The 13,470-nt window shown below is 44.9% G+C and overlaps 2 protein-coding genes across 2 annotated transcripts; one reads left to right on the plus strand and one right to left on the minus strand.

Annotated features, from left to right (window-relative positions):
• Positions 1 to 8,389, minus strand: LOC138359058 (ovarian abundant message protein-like). The gene is made up of 3 exons (XM_069317752.1): positions 8,291 to 8,389; positions 960 to 1,025; positions 1 to 795 (listed from the first exon to the last, which is right to left on the minus strand). The coding sequence occupies exons 1-3, from the start codon at positions 8,387 to 8,389 to the stop codon at positions 1 to 3; spliced, it is 960 nt and encodes a 319-aa protein (XP_069173853.1).
• A 787-nt stretch (positions 8,390 to 9,176) lies between these two features.
• LOC123745720 (uncharacterized) lies at positions 9,177 to 10,283 on the plus strand. Its single transcript, XM_045726537.2, has one exon. It carries the CDS (start codon positions 9,177 to 9,179, stop codon positions 10,281 to 10,283), a length of 1,107 nt encoding a protein of 368 aa, XP_045582493.2.
• Positions 10,284 to 13,470: the final 3,187 nt, after the last annotated feature.

Raw genomic sequence — 13,470 nt, forward strand, 5'->3', positions numbered from 1 at the left:
CTAGTGGTAATTCACTACCTCCTGGCCATTCACTACCTGCTGACCATTCACTACCTTCTGACCATTCACTACCTGCTGACCATTCACTACCTGCTGACCATTCACTACCTGCTGACCATTCACTACCTTCTGACCATTCACTACCTGCTGACCATTCACTACCTGCTGACCATTCACTACCTGCTGACCATTCACTACCTGCTGACCATTCACTACCTCCTGGCCATTCACTACCTGCTGACCATTCACTACCTGCTGGCCATTCACTACCTGCTGACCATTCACTACCTGCTGACCATTCACTACCTCCTGGCCATTCACTACCTCCTGGCCATTCACTACCTGCTGGCCATTCACTACCTGCTGACCATTCACTACCTCCTGACCATTCACTACCTCCTGGCCATTCACTACCTGCTGGCCATTCACTACCTCCTGGCCATTCACTACCTGCTGGCCATTCACTACCTGCTGACCATTCACTACCTCCTGACCATTCACTATCTCCTGGCCATTCACTACCTCCTGGCCATTCACTACCTGCTGGCCATTCACTACCTGCTGACCATTCACTACCTCCTGACCATTCACTACCTCCTGGCCATTCACTACCTGCTGGCCATTCACTACCTGCTGACCATTCACTACCTGCTGACCATTCACTACCTCCTGGCCATTCACTACCTCCTGGCCATTCACTACCTGCTGGCCATTCACTATTCCATTGCTGTTGTTGGTGTGACGTGTAGGAGCTCCTGAACCACAGACGACTTCGTTGATTAACGAGGCTGACCTCTGGAATCCATTAAGGGTTAAGTGGAAGGTGTTTCTCCTTCAATGGTTTCATCGGAACTGCGTAAATGCAAGACACGGTTTAAATGGGGAGGGAGAAAGGCAGGGGGGGGACCTTGCCAGAGACGTGACACGTCTCCACTGACACGAGAAGACGTGACACGTACCTCAGGTGTTCTAAAAGTTAATAGCTTTTCTATACAGGTGCGAATGGACTCCGGAAGGTAATTATCCTAAGTACACAAAAAGAGTGTTTTTTTCTGTGATCAATGTTGATCAGTTCTTAGTGGAGCAGTTCACTCTACGGTTGTGCCTCTTGAGAGAGAGGGAGGGAGGGAGGGAGGGAGGGAGAGAGAGAGAGAACTATCAGAGGAAAGCACCAAGCCATTACAATTATATATCACCTGAAACGGGGTCAGGATAAGGATTTTGGATAGGACGAGGAAGGAGGGGAAGGAATGGTGCCCAACCATTTGGACGGTCGGCTCCAGAGATGACACTGTAAGTGCCTCTGGTGAGTAATGCCTCGGTGGCAGTGGTGCCAGACTCCTAACAACACTACAGTGAGGGCCACCAGTCACGTTGGTCAAATGCCCATGTTTACCATCAAGAAATACGAACGCGTCTAGCTAGTCACCGCAGCGGCTCATAAAGAAGCGTAAGACATCTAAATTCAGGAAAGGAGTTCTTTTTGTCGCAGAAGTGCCAGAAAGGTCTGAAAGTAACACACAGGGCGTACACTAGCAGAAGCATAACTGTCAGAGCACCGAAGTAGAACACATCTATAAACGTCTTCTAGGGCACAAAGAGCTAAACCTTACTTCCCCGTGTCATTCTTAGGTACGCACTCTCACCACCACCACCACCACTACCACCACTACCACCACCACCACCACCACTACCACAACTACTACCACCACCACCACCACTACCACAACTTCTACCACCACCACCACCACTACCACAACTACTACCACCACCACCACCACTACCACAACTACTACCACCACCACCACCACTACCACAACTACTACCACCACCACCACCACTACCACAACTACTACCACCACCACCACCACTACCACAACTACTACCACCACCACCACCACTACCACAACTACTACCACCACCACCACCACTACCACAACTACTACCACCACCACTACCCCGTCATCACACCACTGCAGCAGCTAGTCACATAAAACTCTTATATTCGTACACAAGAGCTGCAGCAGCAGCCGCCTTCCGGGAATACAGAACAGCAAATGCTAACTAGCTAAAATGCAATGTAAAAGGCAGACACACATACTGCCGAGACGCGAAAGTGAATTTGCCTGAGCAAAGAGAGAGAGAGAGAGAGAGAGAGAGAGAGAGAGAGAGAGAGAGAGAGAGAGAGAGAGAGAGAGAGAGAGAGAGAGAGAGAGAGAGAGAGAGAGAGAGAGAGAGAGAGAGAGAGAGAGAGAGAGAGAGAGAGAGAGAGAGAGAGAGAGAGAGAGAGAGAGAGAGAGAGAGAGAGAGAGAGAGAGAGAGAGAGAGAGAGAGAGAGAGACAGACAGAGAGACAGAGAGACAGAGAGACAGAGAGACAGAGAGAGAGAGAGAGAGAGAGAGAGAGAGAGAGAGAGAGAGAGAGAGAGAGAGAGAGAGAGTCAGTCACCACTTAAGGTTACTGAAAGGGACACAATGGAAGAGAAACACACAGAAGAAACAAAAGATAAACAATTATCTTTGATCCTAAACTCATCACCGTAAAAGCTAGTTAATTACAACAAAAAATAATTAAAAATATAAATATTCTTGTGTAAAATTACCGACGTTAAAATTAGACTCCATTAATTTGACCATTATTTTAATTTTAGTCGTTAGTAATAATTACAGTAAGTCTTGCCTCTGGTCATGTGATCAAAGATGTGTATTAACTAAGTCTTAGTTTGTGCACAAACATTAACTTCCTGAATACTAAAGTAATACATATATTCCACGGCTTAGTGCTGTATAGATATTCGTATGTATATGTGCGTGTGTTCTTACAGGTACACATGCCACATAAATACGTATATCAGACAAATATACACTCCACCATACATACACCAGATAGGTATATACACCATATTTAATACACAAACCCGATTGCAATGGAAAACTGGTTGTATACCAGATTTCAGGAAAGCAAATTCTCCCATCTCATACTTACAGATTTTAGTCAATCGACTTACAAGCAACTGATTAGCAACAACAACAAAAACACGCTTCCCTATTCCAGAATTGGGTGAATAGGGCATCAAGACCCATCTAGGTCCTGTATCTCTCTCTCAACCCATCCCTCGGATGGTGATGGGGGCGAGTTGCATGAAACACATCACCGCCATTGTAAATGAATGTGTTTGGTTCCTCGTGGTCCCCTCGCCCCTAGTTCGTGGTCCCCTCGCCCTAGTTCGTGGTCCCCTCACACTGGTCCATGGCCCCTCTCGTTCCCCTCTGTATTCTGTTGATGAGGCTGGCCATTGAGACGTCCCTTGTCGCCTTTATTCTTCCCAAGGCTCCGTAATCTCTCCTTCTCAGACCGCGATCACTGCCTCCTTCGGCTGCAGGAGGGGACGCAAGATAGGCTGGAGATGGTGATGGTGATGATGGTGATGGTCAGGGGCGGTGAGGAAGAGTGTATGGATGTGGTGAGGCTCGTCTGGATGTGGGTGAAATTATGTGTGTGTGTGTGTGTGGGTACTTAAGCGTCCATATCAGTGTTGTTCTTTGTAGGCAAAGGGGCGCTGGTTCTCATTTGTGTTGTGATGAAACCTTAGTCCATCATGTCGGCGAATGGTCCACGACTCTTCCATATTCCCATAGCTGCTTATGGGGAAGATCCACGCCTTTCCCTCATTCCCACACCTGCTTATGGGAAAGTTCCACTCCTCTCCCACATTTTCAGGGTGAAATCCACTTCTCATTCACAGTTGACACACCACTGTGTCAACTACTGTGGTTGACACATACCAGTAAGGGGAAGGGAAAGGGAAGGGAATGGGAAGTAACTTCATGGAAAGGGAAGTAACTTCATGGAAAGGGAAGTAATTTCGTGGAAAGGGAAGTAACTTCATGGAAAGGGAAGTAACTTCATAGAAAGGGAAGTAACTTCATGGAAAGGGAAGTAACTTCATAGAAAGGGAAGTAACTTCATGGAAAGGGAAGTAACTTCATAGAAAGGGAAGTAACTTCATGGAAAGGGAGGGAACTTCCTGGAATGGAGGAAACTCTCACTCCAGCCTACAGTGTTCCGTTCTCGGACTTATCCTGTTTCTCTTATATGTAAATGACCTTACCAAAGGGAATACACTCATTCTTTTCAATGTTTGCTGATGATGGGAACATTATGAGGAGAATTAACACAAAGGAAGGCAGCAAGACGCTACAAGATGACCTCGACAAATTGGAAGAATGGTCCAACAAATAGCAACTAGAATTTAACTCAAGTAAATGTAAAATAATGAAACTTGATGGAGAGAGCAGCAGGCCGAACACAAGATGCCAAATGGAAGACGAAATTCTAAATGGGACGGATAAAGAGAGAGGTATATAGGGAGTAGATATCATAACGAACTTGTTTCCTGAAGCCCACATCAAGAAGATCTCATCAGCGGCGTACGTGAGGATGGCTAACATCAGAACAGGCCTGTAGAAATTTGTGTTAGACTTCATTCTAGTATCTCGCATGTCAGGACAATCCTGGGGAACGTAGCTTCAGCGTGGAGTTCATATCTAGTCAAGCACAAATTGAAACTGGATATGATATGCCCCAAACTAGTCCCAGAACTAAGAAGTTTGAATTACGAGGAAAGACTACATGAATTGAACTCTACGCCACTGGAAGACAGAAGAGCTAAAAGAGACATGGTTACAACATGTAAAATTCACAGGAAAATCGATAGGGTAGATAGACTATGTAACATGAGTGGTATTCACACCAGTCAATACAGGTGGAAACTGAGTACCCAAATGAGTCACAGGCATTAAAAACAATTTTTTATATCAGAATAGTTAGCATATGAAATGCATAAGGAAGTGATGAGGTGGAGGCAGACTCCATACACAGAATCACAAATAGGTATGATACAGGCTCTTGAACCTGCATACCAGTTAATTGTTAATTGAGAGACGGGACCAAAAAGCCGAAGTTCAACCCCTGCAAGCACAACTAGGGGAGTACAAAGCAAGCATACCAGCTAAGCCGATCACATCTATAGACCCCTCAGTTAGAGCCACTCTCCTGTGCCAGGTAAGTTCACTACGGGCTCACCATAGCCCGTGCTACTTGCAACTTTTGGATCCGAGTAGCTGAATGTAAAACAACAACAACAGCTATAGACTGACTGATCATGCAACTAACACAATCCCTGGAGCCCCGGAAACCAATTTTACCCCATTTCCTGCTCGCCACACTGAAGGCTCTTCACCGCTCCTGAATTAGATTAACGAGCGCTCCCCGCAGTTATTGGGTCATCTCCAATAACGCCCGTGACGGCCGTCTAGTTTTTAGCGGTGTGCAAGTGGGTGTTGTCCCTGCCTCAGGTTGTGGAGTATTACTACAGGTAGAGCCAGAGTGAGGGGGCCCTTACTGTCCCTCCCAAGGAGCAGTAAGGGCCCCTCTGACAGTGGATCCTGACCACTGTCATGGGTCTCTGTCACGTGCAGTATCATTGTCTACCACGTGTCACGTGCAAATATCGCGTGTCTCATTGTCACGCGACATTCCGATGTCACTCCGGGCAGACACACCTGGCCAGGGAGGGGATAAAAGGGTATGGGGATGGTAGGATGGGAGAAAGGGAGCGGGGGGGGGGGGGAGGGGGGATAATAGAGGGGGGGCAGCATCTCCCCCTCCCCCCCTCGACCCCCGTCACTACGCGAACAACCCGCTCTTAAAAGATTAGAGCGTGCAAAATGGAATATATGTCTTCAATTTGAGCGCTGAGATGGCGCAGTGTGTGAAATGTGAGAATTTTCTCTGGATCTCTGCCACACCCCCCTCCCCCTCCCAGAGGAGTGGGATGGGTGAGAGGTGATGTCAGGGGAGAGGAGATGCCTGGAAGAGGAGGGAGCTGCATGGAATGGGAAGGGATTACCTGGAAAGACAAGGAACTATTTGGAAAGGGAGGGAACGTCTTGTAAAGGGAGATATCTTTCTGGAAAGGGAAGGAACTTCATGGAAACGGAGGAAACTTCCTGAAAGGGAGAGAACACACTGGAAAGGAAGGGAACTTTCTGGAAAGGGAACGAACTTCATGGAAAAGAACAGAATTCCTAAGAAAAAGATAAAACTACTTGGAAAAGGTAGGGAAATGTCCAAAATGGGAGAGAACTGATTGGAATGGGAAAGAAATATCTTGATGGAAAGGATCTATCCGAGAAGTAATAAAATAGTCAAGAAGGAAAAGAAAACTGCATAGTAGTGAACTACCAACTAATGGGAGAACATTAAACTACCTAGGAGTTGTCCTGGAATGGATGAAGATACCTGGTAGAAGGAAGAACTACCTGAAATAGTAAGAGTCTATGAGAGGAATGGAATGGGTGGAAACTGCCTGGAATAGTGAGATAAATGCCTGGAAAGGATGATAAATGCCTGGAAAGGATGATAAATGCCTGGAAAGGATGATAAATGCCCAGAATGGGAGGAATCTGCCTGAAATAGGAGAGAATTCCTTGAATAGGGTGGAAACTGTCGGGAATCGCAGATAAATGCACAGAATGAGAGAGATTTGCATGGGTAGGGGGATTGAACTGCCTGGGAATGGATGACAATTCGTGGAATGGAAAGAACCAGTATGGGAAGGAGGATATCATCGTTAAGAAGTGATGGGAGGGCATGAGAGTGATGGGAGGACATGAGAGTGATGTAAATAGCATGAATGTAATTAATTAGTTTCCTGGAATGGAAGATAACTTCATGGGAGGAAAAATACCTTACTGGAAGCTAAAATAATTTCCAGAGAGGAAAGGGGGACAGCCAGTTTTTATGTTTTTTTTCCGTTTAATTATAAAATTACCTCGTAACAGGTGTTTTTAATAGTTTTTCTTACGGCGTTTAAATTAGCTTCTACTCCATCCATTAGTAAAATTTGCTGCGTCTCAGAGTCTAACTCCTTTATTGATTCCTTATCTCCTTTTAATGAACTCTTCTGCTTAATCGTTCACAAGTTTCTTCTGCTTAATCGTTCACGGGATTCTTATGCTTAACTGTTCACAATTTATTTATGTTAGTATTTTGTAGGTGGTGATCATATCTCCTCATTTTTCTAACTTCTAGTTTTGGCATGTTTAACGCCTCTAGTCTCTCCTTGTAACTCTTGTATTTCAGTTCTGGAAGTCATTTTGTAGCATGTCTTTTCACCCTTTCCAGTTTATGTGCTTCTCGAGATCTGGGCACCATACTACTGCTGCATATTCTAATTTTGGTCTCACAAAAGTTATAAAAAGTTTCATTAGTACTTCACCATCCATATGATTAAAAGCAAGTCTGAAGTTGGAAAGCGACGGATACGCTCCTCTCACAATGTTCTATGTGTTCCTCTGGCGACATCTATCCAAAAACTATCTTACTATCCAAAACCACCCCTAGTTCTTCTTCTTTATTAGAGTTCTGTAATTCCTTTCCACATAATTTGTAAGTTGTGTGTGATTTATTTTCTCCGATTCCACATTCCATAATATGGCATTTATTCACATTGAATTCCATTTGCCACTTGTCGCTCCAAGCACTTATGTTATCTAGATTAAGCGTCTCATATCTTCCCCAGTATCTTAGCGTCACCTGCAAACATGTTTATATAATTCTGTATTCCTTCTGGTACATCGTTTATGTAGACGATGAACATTACTGGTGCAAGGACAGGACCCTGTGGTACTCCGCTAGTAACACTCCTCCAGTCAGATACATTGTCTCCCTCTTTCCTGTAGTATCAGTTTGTTACACATGATCTGCCTGTTCGAAAACCATGCTGTCTGTCCGTTATTATGTCAGTACTCTCCAGGTGGTCAACCCATTTGGCTTTAACTATTGTTTCTAGTGTTTTGACTACCACGCTTGTTAATGACACGGGTCTATAATTTAGAGGTTCCTCTCGACTACCATTTTAATAGATTGGTACTATGTTTGTCTTTTTCCATAGATCTGCTAAGATTCCTGTGCACAAGGATGTCTGGAATATTAATTGGAGTGGAATGCTCAGCTCAGTTGCACATTCTCGCAGCACCCAAGGTGAAACTCCATCAGGTCCAACCGCTTTATTTCTTCCTGGTCCCTTGAGTAATTTTTTCACTTCGTCTTGAGATACCTATGTGTATTCTATGACGTGTTCTGGAATTAGTATTTAGTCCGGCTCTCTGTAATCCTACGTTTGTACAAACACACTTTGGAACTGTTGATTTAGCATTTCCCACAATTATTTTTCATTCTGAGTAGTCTTGTTCCCCGTCCTCAATCTCTGGATTTTATCCATTACATGCAGCTTGCTCTTAATGAATTTATTGAAGAGTCTTGGATCTGTTTTACATTTGTCCGTAATACCTTTCTCAAAGTTCCTTTCTGCCTCTCTCCTCATTCTTGTGTAACTGTTTCTTGCTTGTTTGTAGTACTGGTATGTTTGTGTGTTTGGCCTCATCCTATACTGAACCCATTTACTTGTCTTATCCTCTCTGGCCCTCTCACAATTTCTATTGAACCAATCCTGTTTCCTGGTCCTGCATCTCATCCTGTTCTGTGTGTCTGTATTTACTATTTGTATCTGCAGAATCGAGCTATTAGCTCTTGGACCACGCCTTTCTAACCAATTTATTTTAACTCCATAATGTCTACTACGTATATTTCTCTTACAGACACACACACACACACACACCAGGAAGCAGCCCATAGCAGCTGTCTAACTCCCAGGTACCTATTTACTACTAGGTGAACAGACGCACCAGGCTGAAAGAAACGGCCCATTTGTTTCTGCCTCAGCCGGGGATCAAACCCGGGCACCTTAGGACTAGGACCCCAGAGCGCTGTCCACTCAGCCGCGAGTGTATGTGCGTGCGAACGTGCGCATGCAAAGCGTGCAGAGGACGGGAAGGGGGGAGGAAATAGACACGCAAAGCCCTCAGGTGATTTGAAAAATAATCATCGACGGAAGTGTTTCACTGTTATATGACGCTGTATACAGGAGTGTATTGTGTTATTGAACCTGTATGACGCTGTATACAGGAGTGTATGTGTTATTGAACCTGTATGACTCTGTATACAGGAGTGTATTGTGTTATTGAACCTGTATGACGCTGTATACAGGAGTGTATTGTGTTATTGAGCCTGTATGACGCTGTATACAGGAGTGTATGTGTCATTGAGCCTGTATGACGCTGTATACAGGAGTGTATGTGTCATTGAGCCTGTATGACGCTGTATACAGGAGTGTATGTGTTATTGAACCCCACGTCACTGGCCGCATCCCTGCCTGTTGGTCTGTTACAGTGCCTCTTCCTCCTGCTACACTGCCTGTTGTATGGGTTACATACTACAGCTGCACCATACTACAGCTGCACCATACTACAGCTGCACCATACTACAGCTGCACCACACTGCAGCTGCACCATACTACAGCTGCACCATACTACAGCAGCATCATACTACAGCTGCACCATATTACAGCTGCACCATACTACAGCAGCATCATACTACAGCTGCACCATACTACAGCTGCACCATACTACAGCAGCATCATACTACAGCTGCACCATACTACAGCTGCACCACACTGCAGCTGCACCATATTGCAGCTGCACCATACTACAGCTGCACCATACTACAGCAGCATCATACTACAGCTGCACCACACTACAGCTGCACCATACTACAGCTGCACCATACTACAGCTGCACCATACTACAGCAGCATCATACTACAGCTGCACCACACTACAGCTGCACCATACTACTGCAGCATTATACTACAGCTGCACCACACTACAGCTGCACCATACTACAGCAGCATCATACTACAGCAGCATCATACTACAGCTGCACCACACTGCAGCTGCACCATACTACAGCAGCACCACACTACAGCAGCACCACACTACAGCAGCATCATACTACAGCTGCACCATACTACAGCAGCACCACACTACAGCTGCACCATACTACAGCAGCATCATACTACAGCTGCACCATACTACAGCTGCACCATACTACAGCTGCACCATACTACAGCTGCACCATACTACAGCTGCACCACACTGCAGCTGCACCACACTACAGCTGCACCATACTACAGCAGCATCATACTACAGCTGCACCATACTACAGCTGCACCATACTACAGCTGCATCATACCACAGCTGCACCATACTACAGCTGCACCACACTGCAGCTGCACCATACTACAGCTGCACCACACTGCAGCTGCACCATACTACACAACAGGAGAAAATATTTCGGTTTTCAAATTGTTTTTTCCCCTAGTGTAGAAGAGCTCATCTTTAAGTGTAGCATCGCTCCTCTCCCTCTGTTGAGGAGTAGAGCTCCCCCTCTTCCTCCCCCCCTCTGGAGTAGAGCACCCCTCTCTCTCTCTTCCCCCTTTGGAGGAGAGCATCCCTCTTCACCCCCCTTCACCTCCTCCTGAAGTAGAGGAGAGATCCGCTCCTGCCACTAACAGCCCCCAATTTGGACGTCCAAATTTATCATCCTTAGGAGACTGGCCCGCCCTGGTGCATTAATCTCCGAGACACTAACAAACATGCCGGCCCCCACTCTTCCTTAACAGGGCGCCTGAGAGGCCAGGGGGTGGCCCTGAGTGCCAGGTGTGTGTGTGTGTGTGTGTGTGTGTGTGTGTGTGTGTGTGTGTGTGTGTGTGTGTGTGTGTGTGAGTGTGTGTGTGTGTGTGTGTGTGTGTGTGTGTGTGTGTGTGTGTGAGTGTGTGTATGTGTGTGTGAGGCTTTAAATAATTTTGCTTATAATTTAATCAAGACCAACACCAATATATGTATATATATGTATATATATATATATATATATATATATATATATATATATATATATATATATAAACTCGAATACCAGAATATACTAATTTCTCTCCCATGAGTATATGCCCCCGTAGATTGTATATACGTGTCAGGATATACAACGCAACAGTTCAATTTCTTTATTATTCACCCCATACCCATCCTGTGGGCGGTGTAAAGGATTACAGAGGCACATAATCGGTTCAGGAACTGAACCCTCTAGTTCGTCTAGCTAAGCAAATAACAAAACCAGAGTGATTATACATATCTAATGACTCAACGGCCACTCTAGCAGCTGTAGTTAATGTTTTAAACAATTGATAGTGCTAATTAACGCAGGTAGAGCCCAAAAAGCTTACTTTTTAAGCAGGTAGAGCCCAAAAAACTTACTTTTTAAGCAGTTGGAGAACAAAAGCTTACTTTTTAAAAAGAGGAGCCCAAAAGCTTACTTTTTAAGCAGTTAGAGCCCAAAAGCTTATCCTGAAGTCAGCCACATTCCAAAAGGTTGCCAAGTAGTGAATTGAAAAGTACGAAAACAACGAAGTTGACCATCTTCTTTAAATATTTAACACAAGCACTAAAGCCAACGTCAGCAGCTGTCATAAAACTGACGGATGGGCTGTCGCGTTTTCTATTCGTCGGTCCTCACTTAGGTTAGGTTCGGGCAATTTAGTACAATATTTTTGTGACGTTGTGACAACTCAAGAGGTCGGGTTGGTTCTGCACCAACCTCACCTTTTTATCAAGTGTTTATATGTACTTTGCAACACAGTTATCTAACTAAATATGGTATTGCAGCTGCCTAACTCCCAGGTACCTATTTACTGCTAGGTGAACAGGTCCATCAGGGTGAAAGAAACTCTGCCCATTTGTTTCCGCCGGAGATCGACCCCGGAACTTTAGGGCTACGAATCACGAGCGCTGTCCACTCAGCCGTCAAGCCCGTCGACCACAACGTCAAAGTTACAATGTTAGTGTGAAATTTAAAACGACTGTATTATTGACGCCCACTCGGCTGATTAGAGTCTGTCTCAACAGGTTTGGTTGCTTAGGTTCCAACTTTTCTGGTTTCGCAAAGCCCCTTCAGATTTCTTCTTCTTGATAGTAGGTGCAGTTTGCATGAAGGGTTTGTCCTCCCAATGACTGCACCAGTACACATGTTGGTAGAGGCGTTTATGTTGAGGATGAAAAGAGTTCCAAAGGTGCTTGTTGCGTTGTGCTGTAGATAGAGGAACGGTGATTAAAACAGAGGTGTGTGTTGTAGGGAGACTTGCCGCACTGTAGGGCGGTGTGTTGTGTTTATGGCGTCAGCTGATCCATGGTGCTGTGACGAGGCAGTTGTTTTCTGTGTTTAGCTGTTGGTGGCGCCAGGTATACATGTGGCGCGGGTCAGATGTGACCCAATTTGTTGGTCTACTGGAGATATTTACCCAGTGCTTTGACTATTTGGTATTTTTCCTGTAACGAGTGGTCACCGCCTCCTAATATATGCTCGATGGTAAAGGGTATTTTAAGTGCGATAAGTACTTGTTTGAAATTTACTCTGGCACTATAATGTCGGAAGCAGTGAAGGTGATAGTGATTGTTTCAGGCACCTGACAGTGGATGCAGAGTTCGTTGATGTCTGTTCTGTACTTAGAGCTGTGTGCTGCTAGTTTGGTGTGTCCCAGCCTTAATCTGGTCATCGCTATATCAATTTCTCTGCTTTTATATCGGACATGTTTCCAAGTTTCCCATTTCTTTTTAATGGACCCATAGTACAAAGGTGAGCATCACGTGTTCCATTTCGTCGCAAAATCTTGGGTGATGGTATTTTTGAAGGCTCCTTTACGTGCAACATGTGGAATTGTATGTTGGGTAATGTGAGGCGTGTTGTGTATCGCTTTGGCTAGATGATCTACTAGTTCATTATGGAGAATACCACAATGCGCTGGGACCCATTGGATAGAGGTGTCATAACCGTTTAATCGATGTTCGTGAAGAAGTTGAACAAACTCTTTGCACGTTGTTGAAGAGTACGTAATTGCTTGAATCGCATTCTTGGAGTAACTACAGATTATATATATCCCAACTGGTAATGTTGTGATTATTTGGAAAGCTTGATATAAATTTTCAGATTTAAAGCTTGTGTTTGAGGCCTATAAATGTTTTGGGGTTTAGGCCTATCCCGGTCAATGTAGAATAACATAATTAATAGTGTTTGTGAAGCTGCACGAATCTTCATTCTCGATCCCACAGTACCAAACTTAGTGTCAGCACACGGGACCCAACATAATACTGTAGCCGGTGTGTAAGTATGAATGTGTATAAGTGTAAACACACACGAACATCATCATTAACCGGAAGAACGATAACATCAAGAACCATACGGTTTAGAAACAATTATTCCAGGTATAAGGTGTAGACGAGAGAACACCAACACCCCAGGTGTAAGGTGTAGACGAGAGAACACCAACACCCCAGGTATAAGGTGTAGACGAGAGAACACCAACACCCCAGGTGTAAGGTGTAGACGAGAGAACACAAACACTCCAGGTATAAGGTGTAGACGAGAGAACACCAACACCCCAGGTGTAAGGAGTAGACGAGAGAACACCAACACCCCAGGTGTAAGGTGTAGACGAGAGAACACAAACACTCCAGGT

The sequence above is a fragment of the Procambarus clarkii genome, chromosome 88 (assembly GCF_040958095.1).
Source record: "Procambarus clarkii isolate CNS0578487 chromosome 88, FALCON_Pclarkii_2.0, whole genome shotgun sequence".
NCBI classification, from domain to species: domain Eukaryota; kingdom Metazoa; phylum Arthropoda; class Malacostraca; order Decapoda; family Cambaridae; genus Procambarus; species Procambarus clarkii.

Excerpts from the sequence above, each read along its gene's own strand:
- LOC123745720 (XM_045726537.2), top strand. The coding sequence starts at position 9,177 with ATGACGCTGTATACAGGAGTGTATGTGTCATTGAGCCTGTATGACGCT.
- LOC138359058 (XM_069317752.1), bottom strand. The coding sequence starts at position 8,389 with ATGAGGAGAGAGGCAGAAAGGAACTTTGAGAAAGGTATTACGGACAAA. Across the intron at positions 1,026-8,290 it reads TCATTAAGAGCAAGCTGCAT|GATAATTACCTTCCGGAGTC; the intron begins GTAATGGATAAA and ends TTGTGTACTTAG. Across the intron at positions 796-959 it reads TAACTTTTAGAACACCTGAG|AGGTCAGCCTCGTTAATCAA; the intron begins GTACGTGTCACG and ends AATGGATTCCAG.